The following is a 17,658-nucleotide window of genomic DNA, read 5'->3' as shown; positions in this document are numbered from 1 at the left end:
TCCCGGAAACAGCCGCAGACTGAGTGAGGAGGAGGCAGACACGCCCAGGGCTCTGAGGCCAGCTCAGGACTGTGATCCTGAGAAACCTGGAGCTCCTACCGCATGACATCAAACCCAGGGGTGCAGGACAACCTGTCATCCAGCAACCCAGAGCCCTGGAGCTGGGCACCTCCAGATGGATGCGGGGAGAGAACACTTTGGACAAGTGCCCCATGGATGGGAAAGGCAGGCAGCCTGGCAGGAGACGTGCTGGCAAAAAAAACCCTTTCTAGACCTGGAGAACATGTTCAGGGGCTGTACTTTCTGCACACAAGGCCGTTGGGATTACTTTTACTTCCTTTTAATGTAAACAGAATACACAAACACATTAAAAACCCCAACATGACACAAGAGAACACACACAGGTTTATATATAGGTATTTACAGACGCTTGCAGATCGAGAGGGAAAGAGCACCTCTGGCTAAGGGAAGCTTCTCTTCCCACCGCACCCTGTCCAAGCCCAGTGCTGAGGGAGCCGCCGGAGCCTCTGCAATTGCTTCTGGAGGAAACTCAGCGGGAGGCTAGAATGACATCAGAAACCCCCAAAGCAAAACCAGGATCTGACTTTTTGGCCCCGGCCCCAATGCTAAGTGTCCTCCTTGGCAAGCTGGATCTGCCAAGGATCTGCATGTCTCAAGAAGAGTCAGCGTGAGCCCCGAAATTCAGGTGCAATGGGATCCCAGCCTATCCCAGCTCTTCCCAGCCTTGGGCTGAATGAGAAATGAGCTGCAAACAACCATGTCCGAGAGAGAGGGAGGAGGAATGGAGAGAGGGTGGCAAGCAGAGATGACGCTCCCAGGCAGGATGCTGGGATCAACCGGAGGCCAAGCCCGGAGCGGTCTGGGGAGGGCACAGTGAGGTGGTGCTGCCACCTGGAGGGGGCTGGGCGCACTGCAGTGAACCAGGACAGGCCCTGGGCACCTCGACACATCACCTTTCCTCTCCGGTCCCCTCCAGGAGCCTCATTGCAGCAGCTCTTCCCAGGAAATTGGCTTGGAGAAAACCTCCCTTTCTAACCAGAGGTCGTAGTTCATCTGGAAGTCCTCAGGGAGGTCCACCCGCTGGCCCAGGACGCTCTGCAGGCAGTTGTCCACAGGCAGGAAGTCGGGGTTGCTGTGGGCCCGGTCATAGCGCCGGGCGTTGAAGCGCTCAATGTTGGCACGGAGGGCACACTCCTCTGCTTGGAAGTCCCAAGGCCGGGCGTCCAGATCTGGGACCAAGCAGGAAGACACGGTCAGGAGCCAGGCCCTCACGGCAGCTCCCCTCGCATTCGCAAGTTAAGGGCCAGGCCACTCCCCCACTTGACATGATGTCAACTTCCAAGCCCCACCCTCAGCAACACTGACAGGACTTCTTTCCTGGATACAAGGGAAAGTCAGGTGAGAGGAGAAAGCCAGGTGTACGGAGGAGGCCGCTCTGTGCCATGTGGACCCAGCCAGGAGCCACAGGTGTGACACACTGCTCTGGAAGCCCCCTTGTCCCTGGCTCTCTGGATCAGAGGAGCGTGCAGGTCCCTCATTAGCTCATTCTCTCGATTCCCTGCCCCGGCACAAAGGCACAGGGCGCGGGGCCAGGAACTGAAATGATGCGGCAGCATGGCCGGGGGGCACCTAGAAGAACCCACTCTGCCCAGGAGGCCGAGGCGGCTGCCCAGAGGGGAAGAAACACGTGGACACGGGACAGTTGGGGCGTGTGTGCGGGGGAGGCACCCTGCCAGGAGAAGGCACAGAAGAGGGGCACAGGCTATGTGCACAGACTGAGTGCCCCGTGTGCCCAGAGACCCGGAGTGACGGGCTGGGCTGCAGAGAAGCTGGGTCCGGTTAGAGAGGAGGAGGGAGGTAGGGAGGGAGGGAGGGAGGGAGGGGAGGAGGGAGGGAAGAAGGAGGGAAGAATGTGGGCCACGTTTGAGGGTTTGGCTCTAATTCCAAGGGCAATCGGAGGCCAGTGAAGGCCTTTCCTCGGAGGTGCCCGCAGACCCGCACTCTAGAAAGATCACTGGAGCAGAGTCTGAGGCTGGCCAAGAGCTGAGAGAACTTGTGGGCAGGGGGGAGAGAAAAGACGGGAGAGAGACTTATGACAATTTCTGGAAAAGGCAGAACTTCGAGGGAGGGACAGAGGAATGGGGATGATCAGACATCGTGTCGGGGCAGCTTCTCAAGGTCCTTCCTCGCGCTCCCACCCGGATTCCTCAGGGCGGCCTGGAGCAGAGGGGGGAGGTCGCCACTGCCCGACCCCCACCGCACCCCTTGCGGCCTCACCGTTGCCGTAGGCCCAGTCGTCGTTGAGCCGGTGCCGCACCTTCTGGTAGATGGCCGACATGGTCTTCATGTTGCTCTTGCGCCACTGCCGCCCCAGGTACTTGGTCTGCACCTTGAGCAGCTTCAGCACGTACAGCTGCATCATGGCCTGCTTCACCTTCAGGGCCCGCTTCAGGATGGGGGCGGACTTGAACACCACCAGCATCTGGAAGGGCACGGGCGGGCACAAAAAAGCCTGCCTCACCAGCCGCTGCTCACCCCGTTTCCGGTCACGGGCGGGATGACCAACTGTCCCAGCTTTCCCCAGACGGAGGGGTTTGCTGGGACACGGGACTTCACTGCTAAAACCACCAAGTCCTGCTGGCCCCCCTAATCATGAGTCGTTTTGGAATCTGAAGAAAGCTATGAATTCCTTCAGAAATACTGCTGTGTGCACGTCCCTACAGTTCCCGAGGATTCCCGGCCCTCCCCACCCAAAGGCATCCACAGGCTCGGGGTAAGGCGGACTCCCAAACCCCGGATCGAGAGGAGGCCCTCCTGTGAGTGGAATGGCTCCAGCCCCCAGCTCAACTTGTCAAGGAACCAGCAATCAGTCCTTAAAATACAACGGTGCGGCTGCAGGGACGTGAGGAGGAAGGATCCAGCCGCAGCAACGAGCCTGCCCGGACCCCTGCTCCTGCTCCTGCTCCGGGGAGGACGGGCGTGGCACTCTGGCAGCTCCAGGATCCACGCTGACCGCGCTGACTCACCATCGTTCTTGAGTGCTTCCACTTGGTCAGCTTGTTCAAGATCCGGAGGAGATTGATGCAAGAAAAGAGGTTCCTCCAGCAAAACTGGTTATTGTCGCCTGCTTCCTGCAGGGAAAGCCCAGGAACCACGACCCTCAGGGCAGGGGCTCAGCACCTTCCAAGGCCGGCGCATGCATGACCCCAGAACTGCCTGTCTCCCTGCCGGTGCCGGCACCCACTCCTCTCCTCAGCCCCCGGGGAACTCCATCCCTCAGAGCTGTGCCCACAGTTCCAGCGACGGGGAGAGAAGCAACGCGGCCTGGTGAGCTCTGGGTCATCAGCCCTTGAAGTCCATGCTCCCAACAAAGGAATCCCTACCCCCAACCTTTCTGCCCTACAAGGTCCCTCCCCACCCTTGTATGCAATTAGTGCTTTAAAAGCCAGGCACTCGACAGGGACCTCATCTGTGAAGACACCGCCATCCCAGGTGAGGGAGCCAGGCTCTGCACCACCCACCCTCACACCAAAGGGACAGCCGGTAGAGCCTGGCCACTCACCAGACTCTCGGCAGTCAGCTCTGGCAGCTCGTGCACCACGCAGTGAGGGTAATCCAGGACGGAAATGCTGGAGGGCAAGGGCAGGCAGGCGCCCACCATGAGCAAAGCCTGGGTCTGGCTCTGCTCTCCTCACTTGGTGGGATGCAAGCGGGATCTACCCTGCCTGCACCGCCCCGGTTTCCAGCTCTAAGGTGAGAAGCACTTGCTCCCAGAGAGTCTGTAGGGTCCCTCTGGCCAGAGACCAGCCTGACATTGTGTAAGCGGGGAGACCCTGCTTTCCCTGCAGCAATGCACCTGGGCTGGGGGAGACTTCTTAAGGCAATGAGCGTATGCCACGCCCCTCGGGAGACAGTGTCGGCTGACGACTTGCCCTGTGATGTACCACACGGATGAGCAGGCACTGCCAAGTACAGGTGGCACCAGGCGAGAGGGATGGGGGCTAGGAGTCAGCAGACCGGGGTGACAGCGCACATGGCTGAGCTCCCTAGGGAGAGGAGGCAGCCTGGCTGGCCTTCTCAAAATAAATTAATTAAATTTAAAAGGCTTGGGACAGCGAGGGCTGTACTGGAGCCCAGGATGAGACCCCTCCCACCCAGGCACAGACTGAGTCACGTGTCACTAGATAGCTAGACTCAGATCTCACACACCGGTGTTTTCCACGGGCAGGGACCACGCTCCATTCATCTCTGAGAAGCCTGGCAGAGTGCTGGCCTGTAGGTGCTGCGTGGGTTCAGTGGGAGCGGCCCGCTGGGAGCCCTGCCATCTGTCCCCGTGCCCCCTCCTGAGCCCTGGTCCCTGTCACCTGTTCTTGGCAGTGATGTAGGACATGATGTTTTGATTGAAGAACTTTAGAATCAAAGGGATGCAGTTGGCAAACACCAGGTGCTGGGCCATGTATTCAAACTGAAACCAACAGAAGACAATCAGCACGCCCTGGGGGCCGCCCGTCTCTCCGGTCTTTCCTCCCAGGACAGAAGCGTCGGCTGGGAGACTGAGTCAGAGCGTTTGTGCAGAGCTCAGGGTGTGAAGGCCAAGGCCTCCGCTCTTCAGGGCTGGGGGGCAGCACTGCCAGGCCGTGGCCAGTGGGCAGGAAGAAGGCAGGCCTGGCAGGTACCTGGTAGACGTGGTTCAACTTGAAGTGCTTGAGCAGCAGCAGCAGGACAGCGGAAATGGCCTTAACAATGACCTCCTTGTGGCGGTTCACATCCACGCCCAGCTTCATGCTCTGCAACACCGTGGTGCTGAAACACAGCGGCCGGGTGAGCCCGCAGCTTGTTCCGCCCTCCTAGGTGCTCCCAGGCGACGGGATTCCTGAGCCTCCTCTGGGCTAAGGCTCCCACTCCACCCCCACCCGTGGACACCCAGGTCAGGCCCAGGGCTCCTCCCACCCGCTCCCACGCTCAGCAGTTCTCTTCCTGTGATGTCCGAACACACCCGGAGCCTATTTCCCTGCCTTTCCTCCAAGACCCCCCTAAGCCTCTGCCACTACAGGGACCGTGTTCTCACGCGTGCTCCGTGGAACACCGCCACCCGGCACACCTCACGTTATGGGGAAAACTTAGGAAGCATTGAGTTAGATCAGTTTCTTTCTCTTTTTTTAAATTTATTTTTCAGTTACACTCGACACAATATTATACTCATTCCAGGTGTATAACATAGTGATTAGACACTTAAATCAGTTTCTTGATTCAGGACTTCTCACTGTAAGACTTTCAAGAGGAGGTACAGTATTTGACTCTGGAACCCCCTTTCCAAGGACCATCACAACGGCCCAGTGTTCTGACACCCCCTTTGGTATTAGCCAAGCCCTGCCTCCGGCCTCACCTGCCTTTCACCCCCGACTCAAGGAGCCCCGCCACCAGGGAGCTGGGCGGGATGAGCGGGCGGGCAGGAGGCCAGGTCAAGGCCATGTCCCTCCCAAAGTAGAACACGGTCTGTTTGTCCTCTCACATCAAACAGAGGCAGTCAGTGCCCAGGGAAGAAGAGCCCCGAGGATGTCACTGTCACTGAGACACTCACAATGGCCCGCAGGCCGGGGACTGTGAACGGGAAGAACCCACACCCAGGGGAGGCTCAGCCGCTGGCTGGCAAGGGGTCCAGAAGCTGCTTCTCCACGTCCTGATGTCCCAGCCACACAGCTGTGGGGGTTTTGGGAAATGTCGCCCCAGCCCGACTCGCTCTGCAGAGGGGTGAGGACTCTCCCGGTCACTCAGGGCAGAGTCTACACTAGAATCCAGGTCAGCTGGGCTGACCTTCTCCCCAAGCAGCAAATGGAGATATTTAACCCAGTACTTTTTTTTTCTGAGCCAGGAATACCCTCAACCTGCAGAGAAGTTGAGTCAAAAAAAGGAAGCAACCTCCCAAACCTGGGGACCGAAAGGGAGACACGGCCCCGTTCTGTTGCCCCACCTGCTCCACGCACAGGGATGACGGTACTCACGGCATCTCCTCAGGCAGGACGTCGGCCAGGATGTTGATCGAGTCGGTTTTGGCTTTGGAGGTGGGGGCTGCAGCCAGCAGGATCTTCAGCAGCGCGATCTGGGAGGACAGGAGCGCCCAGGTGAGGGCTCAGCCCGGAGGGGTGGTCCTCCGCAGGGCTCCCGGGGCAGGGCACTCGGGAGGGGCTGAGGCACTGGCAGGGCAGGCTGGAGCCTGAGGGCACTCACCATGTACTGGGGCAGGCTGGGGAGCAGGCCTTGGTAGAGTGTCTCTGCAGGGACTTGCTCGACTTCCTCTTCTCCCTTTGACCACAAAGGTAGAGAGATACAACCCCCGTCCTGACAGTCTCGATGTAAACAATGATGCTGATAGTGACAGCAGACCTGACTCACACGACATGCAGGCACTTGACTTGTAACAAGTCAGTGAATCCTCACTACACTCTGTGAAGTGTGTATGATTATTATTGCCATCTCCCAGGTGAGGAAACTGAAGCAGAAAGACATAAAGTCTCCTGCGAAGTCGTCACCCACTGAGCAGTGGCGTTCGATTCAGAGGTGGTGACTGGCTCAGAGCCTGTGCTCTTAACCCCTGCACGATAGGCCACCCCTGCAGGGGGAGCAGGAGAGGGGTGCTCTGAGGGCAGGACCAGCAGCTTCGAGGTCTAGGCCCAGCACCGTGCCTGGGAAGAGCGGAGGGACCCTGTTGGCTGAGGAAGGCCCCAACTCACCCCTGAAAGAGGAGAGCGAAGGAACTCCTCCTCCATCTGCGCCTGGACCTCTGCGATCGACGTGTACTTGTGCTGGGGAGAAGGGGAGAGGCGCTGGGGAACAGCCCCCACTCTCTGGCCACACGCCCCACACCCTGGTAAAGACCCGGGCAACTTCTTCAAACAATCTTCTCCAAGAGGGAATCCCCACAAAGATCCCTCACTAACCTCCTGAACCCAAAATACTTCTCTAAGTGAGCAATTGCCTCTTTTTTAAAAAACATTTTTATTGATTTCAGAGGGGGGGGGGGGAATAGAAACACCAATGATGTGACAGAATCATTGATCAGTTGCCTCCTCAGCACCCCTACTAGGACTGAGCCCAAAACTCGGGCATGTGCCCTGACCGGGAATTGAACTATGACCTCCTGGTTCATAGGTTGATGCTCAACCACTGAGCCACATCAGCTGGGCAGCACTTGCCTCTTAAAACCATTGTAAAAAGCACACAAAAGTTTAGAAAAAAGCAAATTAAGGGAGAGAAAGGGGCTTTCAGATAGCTATAGTGACAAAAATTAGTCCAAGCAGAATCAAGTGCTCAAGTATTCAGGAGCAAGTACTCAAAAAGCTTAGGTGCATGGGGCCCACTCAGCACTAAACATTTCAGAAATATATTCCAAAAACATAAACATGTACACTCCAGATGGGTTGTTAGGGAGACACCTTTCCCACGCTTGGTGTTCCTTCCCGTGGAGGGATGTGGGTGTGCAATACACCCCTGCCCCTCCCACACACCCCGCCTGGCTGGCTGGGCAGAGGAACAGGACATTCTAAGCCCACCCCTTTCGCCGTTCTCTTTGACAAAAGCCTGTGCACGCCTCTGCTCCTCAGCAGGCCTGGCGGGCTCCAGCGCTGCCGGGCTCGGGGTGGGTGAGTCTGCCTCATCCGGGAAGTCAGGGCTGGGACACCTACGGCTGCTGTGTCCTCCGCCTCATTCTCTAATCTCCCTGCCAGCCTTAAAGCGGGTGTTTCTATCTCCACCTGCCTACTCCTCTATCTCAATCGCCTTAGAACGTGAGCGAGGAAAGGGGCTATTTAGTGGGCCCTTAAAATTCCAACAACTGTCAGGTAATATAATCTTGAACGAGCCACCAGTTAAATCCCCAACAAAAGCTCAGCTAGAATAAGTAGAATTTACGAAGAACTGAGAGGTACAGCCACCGTCCACCCACGCCTCCAGCCCAGGCTCCTTCAGGCCGACAACAGTCTAAATGGCTTCTCCCAACGGGCCGATCTCACTTCCCTCACTTGGGACCAAACTCGGCCAGAGGCTCACCCGCAGCACCTACCTGCTTCAGAGTCCTGATGCTTTCGTGGATCGGCCTGGGCAGCCCCACCACCGTGTCCGTGTCGCTGGAGGACAAAGAAGGCCCTGTGCTGAGCCCAGACATCAATCCGCCTGGGTCCCCAAACACCAAAGGCCAAGAGAGTGGATTTCTCGTTAGCTTTCTTCAACAGGAACTCAGATCACACTCACCTGCCCAGAGTGTAACCTATGAATTTGCTGCGGCTGGACTCGAGGAACATCTCAATGTCTTTCTCTCTGCCCAAGAGAGAGAGCAAGGTTTTTACTAAATGTCATTTCAAGGTGTCATGGTTAATAAAATACAGAACATCCAGAAATTGTGGAGAGAGAAGAAAAAGTCTCCCTCAACTGTTTTTCTTTATGGAAAAAAACCCTGAAACCTTCAGACTATTTTAATGTCCTTCATAATGTTGAATCAAGGACATGAAATTATATTATGTGTACTAGTAACTTGTTTACGGTACTTGTAAAATTAGTGATACACTGAATTAAAAGCATACTTTCTTCAGATATTAAGACCTTTGTCAACAGAACTCCTCAAACATTTACAATTTTTACAACGAGAGCTATAAGCTACTGATTTTTTTCATGAGTCACATTTTCCTGTCAAACAATCAGCATATCTTGCATTTTCTGAAGACCTGTATGTATTCCCATCATGGATCACGGAAAACTGGGGCTTTACCTGGATGGAGAAAATGACTTCTATATCCTCTCACACGTCCATCTAGTTCTTAAGTTGGAGCCATTTCAAACAGACGCCATTTCTATATATCAAGGTGCCTTCCTGCCCACTGATTCATGCACATACATCTCAAAACCCGAATTATGGCTCTAAAGGAGCTCTTCCTTAATCTCTAACTTTTCTGTTAACCATATACAACCCCAAGGGGGTGGAGATGGGGTCACTTAAATGTCCTTGTTCTCATTTCCCCACCCCCTTCCTTCACTAGTTATCGTGCCTACCCAAGAGCGAGCTCCGATTACCACTCCAGAGCCACACAAGGGCCTCTTTGTGCAAGGCCGGCCAGGCCAGCCCCCGAGACCCGGGCCACACAGGGGACTTGAAGAGAGCCTCCTCCCAGCGCCAAGCCCAGCCTGTCCCAGCAGAGGACCTCACGTGACCCCGGCCAGGCGCCAGGCCTGTGGGTGTGAGGGCCCTGGTTTCAGGCCAAGAGCTTTCCGAAGGTCTGAGACTCACCTGACCTTGGGCGCCCATGGGAGCCCCTTTGGGCAGGTAAGCCTGTCGGTCTGGGGGTGCTGTAGTGGGGGAGGCATCACCTCGTCCCGCTCGAGGGGGAACGTCTCCCCCTCCAGGCTGTTGTCATCATCGTTTTCTTCTTCCTCTTCTCGAGCGTCGTCGGCTTTGTAGGGGTCCCGCTCGTTGAAGGCGTCCAGGTTGTCCTGCTTTATCAGCGCCTGGAGACAGGGGAGAGCAAACGAGAGCCACTGAGGAACCAGGAAAGGCCGAGGAAGCTACAGAGGCTGCGACACAGAAAGGGCAGTGAGAAACCAGACAGGAAGTCAAGGTTGGGACCAGATGACAAATCATCCCTCGCCCTAGTCCCTCCCCGAGGACCCACTGTAAGCTGGGACCCTGCACTGGGGACAGTGTCCCTGCCTGGAGGCCTTCATCTGACCCGCCGTTCAGAGGCCATTCCCAGCCGAGCTTGTCCAGGGACCAGGCCACTGTGTGCAGAGAACCTTGGGAGCTGCAGGGACCTGTCGCCCTCACCTTGTGCTCCCGCCGGCCCCGTTTCTGCTGCTGCTCGATCAGGTCGGAGGCAGACGCGGGCGGCGAGGCGGCCCTCATGTTGCGGACCACTTTGATGCTGTCCTCAGGCAGCGGGGGCAGGCCCAGCATGGTGCGCTTCTCGGCCTTCATGCTCTGCAGCTCCTCAAAGCCGCCCAGCGTGCACTGCATGACGGGAGCAGGCCAGGTCAACATGCCCACAGGCTGTGCAGGCGCGAGAGCACCCACGACACCTTTACGGAGACCCTCACGGCCTCTGAACAAGGGACTGTATCCACCCCCAGGAGAGCTCAGTGAAGCTGGGAAGGGAGAGGAGAGACGGGCTGACCGAGCCTAGTGCAGACACGTTCAGCTCTGTATGTCGCCATGCGCTTCACGTAAAAAAGGCAGACTGGAGCGCCTCACCTTCAAGCTCCACAGGGCTGGCCCATTCTGAAAGGGAGCGTGACCCCAGGGGGAGCAGCGGTCCAAGCCCCTCTCCGGTCCTGTCCCCGGGCTTCCCCTTCCAGGCGGTGCTCACCAGTACTGTCTTCCAAAGCAGCAAGAGAACCTTCTTCATGGGGAAGTGAGGGGCATGGCCACTGCAAAATTTGGTCACCATCCCGAACAGCATGATGGCGAATGGCTCGTTGTTGTACAGCGGGGAACCTGGAGGCGACTACGGGCGTCAGGAGCACACGCAGGCGCAGGACCCTCCCAAGCCCACCAGCCTCAGCTCCAGGAGGGGCCTCAGGTCAGGAGCCCCGGGGTCCTACCCAGCTCGGCCCTGAAGGTCTGGCGCATGGTTCTCCACTCGGCCTTATCGCCCTCACACTCCTGGTGAACGGTCTCCACAATCAGGTACATGATGTTGAGCAGGACCCTGGGGGTGCGATAACAGGGCGGAATGGGGGTCAAGGGAGCACCCTGGCTTCCTCACGCCCTGACACGAGAAAAGCCTGGGCGCAAAGGCTGGCAGACGGGAGGGCTGTGACCTCCAGGAAACTGAGCGTCCCACAGAGCACGTGGGCTTCCCTCTCTGTCTCATGTTGCTAGGGTGGGACCAGATCTGTTCTGTATTTCCATGTCTAGCAAAGTGCTCACTCAAAGCAGGTGCTTGGCAAATGGCTGCTGAATGGATTAATGTGAACAATGGCCACAAGCATTTACTGCCCTGAGCGTCCTGGAATGACAAAGACCCAGCGGTGGGAGAGAGCTGCGGAAGTGGGGGCTGGATCCACCACAGCAGAGCAGGGTGGAGGTGAGACCAGGATGTGTTTACCACAGAGAGTGCAAATCAGGGTGATGCCCGGGACCCTAACTACAGCAAGGACACCAGTCAGGAAACTTCCAAAGGCACAGAGACAGGTTCTAATCCTCACAGATCGGGGAGGTGCTCTTGCTCTTGAGCAGCTGCGATTACTTCCTGTGCAGCCACGAGCCTCATGAACTGTCAGGACTAACCCTACGTAGGTGGGGGCAACTGTGCACGAGAAGGTGGGAGCGTGAGGAGTGGCATCCAGTGTTCCAGCCAATAGAAAAGCCACACGGGGTTCTCAGCAGCACCGTGGTTCTATCACATGATTTCCTCTGGAAGACTCAACCCAGAGCCCCGCTAGAGAGAGCCCCCAGCAGGGCTGAATGATCCCACCCCAAGCCCATCACACCCACAGGTCAGGGTGTGGGAAGGAATGCATACGCGGCCCACACCGAGAAAACCCAAGGACGCCCCAAGCCCTGCTCTGACCTTGCTCAGGCCAACCGGCCTCACCTGAGGTCCGTGCTGTCAGCCAGGGAGATGGCCGGCTTCCTCACCGCGCTGCTGCAGGCGGCGCTGTTGCTGCAGGAGAGACCGAGTCAGTGCTGCCCCAGAGGGAAGAGCGGGTCCCCTTGACAAGGGCTGCCCCACCGGAGATTAGACTCAGGCCTTGGACCAGACTCTCAAGACTAGTTCCATAACCTCCCCCGTCACCACCCCTCCGCCCCTCCCTGCTCGGGTCCCTCAGCACTCACTCTATTTCCATGTTCAGAAGCTCCACCAGCGCATGGAACGTGCCCACCTCCAGGAGCAGGAAGATGTTGTAGCGCATCCAGGACTGCACCTCCGCCTCTGAGCTGCACTCCCCGAAGGTGCCTGCAGACAGGGCACAGCTCAGAGCCCTGCCCGCATCTGACCGGGCAGTCACTGAAGGAGGGGCCCGCGCCTGGGGTCCACTCAGTACCTTGGGCAACGTAGAGAATTGCCCGGGCCACCCTGAGTCTCTTCTCCCTGGCAGTGACTTCCAGGCCGTCCAGGAGCCTCATGGCGTGCGTCCGGTGCTGGTTGGTGTCCAGCTCGGTCCACTTCTTGTCTGTCACTGCAGGGCAAGAGGCCAGTTCCACCTGAGGCCAGACAGCCTCACAACGGCCCGGCACCAGCTAAGCCACCAAATGTAGGCCTGCCTCGGGACAGAGAGCTCAGAGAGCCAGCCACTCTCCCCATCAGGGCTCAGGTCCCCCTGCTGCCCGAGGAACCTCCATTTCCAGACTGACACGATGCTGGTTTTGGTGCAATTCTAATCAGATAAAGTTTCTTTTCTTCCTAAGACTCACAATCTGAAAAGCCACCATCAGAGGACTTACAAGCCCACCCTGAATGGCACATCCGGCCTGGCCCAGTCATGGCTCAGCAGGCTTTGCAGGCCACTCCAGGATGACTGAGGTCACTGAGATGACTAGGAAGAACCCTGCACTCTCCTGACACGGGTGAAGGAACCAAGGTGTGGAGGGAACCATCTCACCATGGATGCGGAAGTCCTCCTCGAAGCATTTTCGGTTCATGAGGAATTCTGGCCCCTCCGTGTAGCTGTAAAGCTCTGGCGAGAACAAAGTCTCATCAGCTGTGCGTCCACCTCCCACACCGGGGCTCACACCCGCAGAGACGGCAAAGCGCCTGCTTCCAGGCCCAGCTCTGTCCCGGTCGCAGTCTCTCCTGGACCACGTTCTGTGCCGCCTAGGGTCTCAGTGCTCTGGCGAACAGGACGGAGAGAAAGCGGACTTCCCCGCAGCCCACACCCAGAATGCCAGTGCAGCCTGATGCGGGGTCGCCCCACTGGTGCACATGGGTCCCGGCAGGCCATGCCGGTGGCTGGCTGCCATTCCGAACGTGTCTCTCAGCGGGTGCCACCTTTTGAAGCGGCCTGTGGAGCAGCTCCGGGTAACCTCACATGACACAGGCGCAGCAGTGGCAGCGACAGGTGTGCGCAGATGCGGGCACCCTTGCTTGCAGTCCCCACCGCTCACTGCCCTAGGAGAGACCCGTCAGGGGACCGCGTATGGCCAAGGAGCACCTCTGTCCACACTGGGACTGGGCCACAGCCAACTGAGCGGGCCACCCAGAGATGCTTCATTCCAGTAAAGGACAAGCCAGAGCTGTGAGACACAGGCCGGCATCCAGTAATGAACCTGTTTTATATACGTCATTACTAACTAGGACTAACTAGGGGGGAAAGTGGACTCCAAAATGGCACTCACTCTTAATTTTCTTAAAGACCAATAAGGTAAAAACACCCCAAACAACACAAGGGTCTATCTGTACCTGAGAGCTCGGCCGCCCACTTGTCCGTGTCCGCATACTCAAACTCCAGGTCCGGAGACTCGGAATAGCCCTGCGGAGACAGGAGAGACGGGACACACGGTCGGTCGCGGCCTCCCACAGGAAGAAACACGGGCTTCCAGAGACCCCGCTGTGTAAGGACGCCACTGCCTCCCGTGCCCATGTTTTCTCACATTAGTTCCCGGCCCCTCAGGTCTCCAGCACCTGCTCATCTCCTGTCACTCAACGATACGGGGGCCGGCGTATGGGTAATGCTGCCTCCCGTGGCACTGCCAGTTCCCTGAGAGGCGGAACGCTGTCCATTTTGCTCACCATTGACTCCACAATGCCCAGCACTACTTGCCATGAATGAGTGAGTGAGTGAGTGAGTGAATAGTTGACTCAAATAAACACTTGCTGGCTGAATGAACACAAAGCTTCTATGCATTCCATGCAGTGAATGACCATTCACTCCATATGGTACAAAGTTTCCGGCAGCCTCGGTTCTCTCTGGCTAGCGGGCCATCACCAGCCAGGACAGCATGAATATCGACCCCCTCAGCCTCCCTCCCCTTCTCTCAAATTTCAGTGAGAACCGACAGAGAAGGCAGCAGCTGACCAGAATGGCTTCCCTCCCCCACGCAGGAGAGAATGTGACAAAGAGAAGCATTGCATTGCTGGGGACAGGTGATCACTGAGAACACGCCGTCTTGGAGGCCTTTTTCTGGGAAGAGGGACGTGGAGAAACAGGTGAAGTCCTCAGCCTAACTACGAGCTCCTCGGGAAGACAAAGGCCGCCCACCCACAAAATGACATAACGTGCCCACAAACACTAATGACATGAAGAACGCCACTTCCCAGTCAGAGGCAACAGGGTACACGGTCACAAGGTACTGGACTTCAGTTCTTCATTTATCGAATGGGAGGGGACCCAAATCTACCTGGAAGGTTTTTGTTGTTAATCCTCACTTGAGGAGATTTTTTCAGTCATTTTTAGAGAGAGTGGAAGGGAGGGGGAGAGACAGATAGAGAAACATTGATGTGAGAGACATCAATTGGTTGCCAGGAATCGAACCCGGGACCCTGCTTTAAAATTTTTATTTTATTTTATTTCAGAGAGGAAAGGAGAGGGAGAGATAGAAACATCAAGGATGAGAGAGAATCATTGATCGGCTGCCTCCTGCACGCCCCCCACTGGGGACTGACCCCCGCAACCCAGGCATGTGCCCTGACTGGGAATCAAACTCAGGACCCTTCAGTCCACAGGCCGACGCTCCATCCGCTGAGCCAAACCGGCCAGGGCTACCGGGAAGGCTTTCAAGCACTCATCAAAATCAGGTAGCACAGGGCGGGCTCCCAGCAGGGCCAGCCCGGGTCCTCCAGGCCCTGCCCGGGCTCCCAGCCCTAATTGCAACTGCGCCTGGAGAACGAGCCGACACAGCATCCGCATCTCCAAGAACACAGGTCTCTCAGCTCAAATGTGCTCACCGGCTGCCCTTCCTTGTGTTGCGCCCAAATGGAAATGAAAGGGTAGAAAGAGACATTTAAATGCGTTGGAGGGTATTTATTTGACCACTTACGGCTGCTTAAGGAAAACGTAAAGCTCTTTGAAACTGTGGTCCTCTCGTGATGAAGGCAGGTCACCCCACCGCTCTCACACCCTCCATCAGCCAGCCCCCCGCGCAAGGGCTCCTAAGAGGTGGGTTTCTTTGCTTCTGCAAATAATTCCCTGAGAGCTCAGGGGAATGTCTGCTTTGGGCCCGCCAAGCTTTGACATGTTTTACTAGTACCAGAGGTTTGCACTAGCCCACAAAAACCAAGGCCTGCCTTCACATGTCTCAGGATGGTGTCCTCGGTCCCCAGAGACGCGGTGCACACGCCGGGACAGCGAGGAGGTCCTCTCATCCCTAGGTGCCTGCGGGGGAGCCCGCACGGAAGGGCTCTGGGAACGCGCCATGCAGGAGCCCAGGACGCGGCGCCGGGAGCGTCTCCATTCATGAATTCTACAGCGGGCGGCAGTGGGAGGGACTCCAACTCGGGGTGAGGTGACTAGTCAGCTCCAGGCTACGGTGCCTGCGGAAGGGGAGGCACAGCCCACCAGCCAGACAGCAGGGAACGCGGAGCCCTCACTCCGGTTTAATAATGGGCATTGCTGATCTTGAACCGTTCAGCATGGGGCGCACCGGGCACCCCGACCTCCAGTCCCCGTCGCACCGGGGCCGACCCTGCCCGGCTCGGGTCGGATGGAAGGTCCCCCCTCCCGCAACCTCCGGGCGCCGTGGTACTACCGGCGGTCACGGGCCCCGTCCGGCTCCGCGGCCCCCTCCCCGCCGCACTCGCCGGCCACAGCGCCGCGCGCCCGCGGGACCAGAGGCAGAGAGGGCTGGGGTCGGGTCAGCCGCCCGGCCCCCCGGAGCGCACGCGGGCCACCGACTCTTCGCCCCCGAGCCGGGGCGGGGGGCGGCTCCCCGGAGGCTGGGGCTCCGAGGGCGCGGCCGCAGCTCCGGCGCGGGAGGAGCGAACGAGCAGCCACAGGCTCCCGGCGGTTCTCCCTGGCGGCGGAGCTCGGGGCGCGGACCCGGCTCCACGCCGCCGACCCGGGGTGCCAGCCTTCCGTGCTGGCCCTTTCGTTGTGAAATGACAACTCCGCTGCCAGGTCCCGCCGAGCCCTCCGGGAAGCTCCGCGCGGACCCGAGAGCTGCCCGGGCCCGCGCCCCCCGCCGCCGGCTAGCCTCGCCCCCCAAGCTCCTGACCTCCGAGTCTTTGCGCTGGTTGCGGTTGAACTCTCGGGCTTTGCCCCCCGGCAGGAGACCCGCGCCGGCCCGCGGTGCCCCGGGCGGCGGCTGCGCGGTGGCGGGCGGCGGAGGTGGCGGCGGCTGAGGCTGCTTGTTGTTCATGATCAGCGGGCCGGGGCTGCCGGCTGCGGGCTCCATCTTGGCTGTTCCACACCCCCAGCTCAATTCCCGGACTGGAGCCGCGATGCCACTCTCGCGAGATTTCTTCCAGGAACGCTCCCCGGCCGCCATATTAAGTGTGGCGGCAAGTGCCGCCGTCATCTTGGCGGCCCTACATCTCGCGAGATTCCCTCCGCTTGCCGTCTTACACCTTTTTCGGTCCTTCTAGGTTCCGCTTCATTTCAGTCCCAGTTTAGATGTCCTTTTTATCCCTTAGTTCCTTCAATCATTTTAGTTGTCCCCCAGCTTCCTTTAACATGGCTTTCTTTGCATTTGTCACTTTCATAGTCCTGTTCAACGCTTAGGGGGACATGGTGAACAAAAGGAACACGTTCCCAGTCTCCAGGGAGTTTACGTTCACAAGGGGTCATGTTAATAAAACAGAGCTATGACAAGCATTCACTCATCATTTATTTAACAAACACTTTTAATGTCTCCTCTATACGTATAATTGCACCACAGAATGCCTGTGGGAGAGACAACGAGCACACATAGATGTTAGAGAAATGGGTGCAGAGAAACAAGAGGCAGTGGTGATGGAGGGAGGGGCGTGGCTGTTAGGTAGGCTGCTGGGGCAGGGCAGCCTGAGGGTGTGATCTTGAGAGAGGAGAGGGGGGAGAGGAGAGCCCTGAGGTTAGGGACAGGAACCGAACGAGCCAGGGGAAGTCTTGTAGGAGATGAAGGCCAGGTAATGGTGGGGCCAGATAAATGGTGGGCCTTGCAGGGCATGGAAAGGCGCTTGAAATTTATTCTCAGTGAAATGGGAAGCCAGCGGAGGTGTTACCCAGGGAGGTGTTGTGGTCTGATGTCTAAAAGACCAATCTGGCTGCTTTTGGAGAAGAGATTGAAGAGTTGCAAGAGTGGATGAAGGTTGTTGACGTTAGGAGATTATACAGCTGGAAATGATGGTGGTCTGCATCAGGGTGGAGCATTGGGTTGATAATTTCTATATTGTGTAGGTAGATTCGACAGGACTTGCTGAAAAGGCTGGAGAGAGGAAGAAAGACCGAGTCCTAGATTTTTGGCTTGAGAAACTGGGTGTGTGGTTGCATTGCTTATAAAAATAGGGAAATCTGGGAGAAAGAAAAACTGGTTTATGGGGAAGATCAAAATTTCTGTTTGGGACATGTCCAGTTTGAGATGCTCATTAGACATCTTAGAGTGATGTGTAATAACTGCGTGACTATGCTGTGGAATCCTTCAAGGCACTCTATCCATCTTTGGCTCTCCAGAACCACACCTTGCTTGGCTCTCCACACCCCCAGCTCAATTCTCAGAAAGTCTCTGTGATGCAACTTCTG

At 57.4% G+C, this 17,658-nt stretch overlaps 1 protein-coding gene across 1 annotated transcript; it reads right to left on the bottom strand.

Moving 5' to 3' along the window:
* Window positions 1-314: 314 nt before the first annotated feature.
* On the bottom strand, window positions 315-16,396 carry STRIP1 (striatin interacting protein 1). The gene is made up of 21 exons (XM_079761455.1): window positions 16,157-16,396; window positions 13,407-13,476; window positions 12,610-12,684; window positions 12,052-12,186; window positions 11,843-11,963; window positions 11,601-11,669; window positions 10,606-10,712; window positions 10,371-10,498; window positions 9,833-10,015; window positions 9,299-9,516; window positions 8,269-8,334; window positions 8,081-8,144; window positions 6,753-6,824; window positions 6,250-6,324; window positions 6,024-6,121; window positions 4,698-4,824; window positions 4,386-4,486; window positions 3,584-3,650; window positions 3,048-3,152; window positions 2,299-2,503; window positions 315-1,250 (listed from the first exon to the last, which is right to left on the bottom strand). Exons 1-21 carry the CDS (start codon window positions 16,334-16,336, stop codon window positions 1,003-1,005), a joined length of 2,514 nt encoding a protein of 837 aa, XP_079617581.1. The 5' UTR covers window positions 16,337-16,396; the 3' UTR covers window positions 315-1,002.
* Window positions 16,397-17,658: the final 1,262 nt, after the last annotated feature.

The sequence above is a fragment of the Cnephaeus nilssonii genome (assembly GCF_951640355.1).
Source record: "Cnephaeus nilssonii genome assembly, chromosome: 21".
Classification (NCBI taxonomy): domain Eukaryota; kingdom Metazoa; phylum Chordata; class Mammalia; order Chiroptera; family Vespertilionidae; genus Cnephaeus; species Cnephaeus nilssonii.
The sequence above is the reverse complement of the archived record's forward strand: the minus strand, read 5'-3'. Positions and strand labels throughout refer to the sequence as shown.

Bases quoted from the DNA above. Each gene is read 5' to 3' on its own strand.
- STRIP1 (XM_079761455.1), bottom strand. From the start codon at position 16,336: ATGGAGCCCGCAGCCGGCAGCCCCGGCCCGCTGATCATGAACAACAAG. The intron at 9,517-9,832 runs GTGAGGGCGACA...CCCTGTCTCCAG, and splicing joins GGGGCCGGCGGGAGCACAAG to GCGCTGATAAAGCAGGACAA. The intron at 8,145-8,268 runs GTGAGTGTGATC...TTTGTCCTCCAG, and splicing joins ATAGGTTACACTCTGGGCAG to CGACACGGACACGGTGGTGG.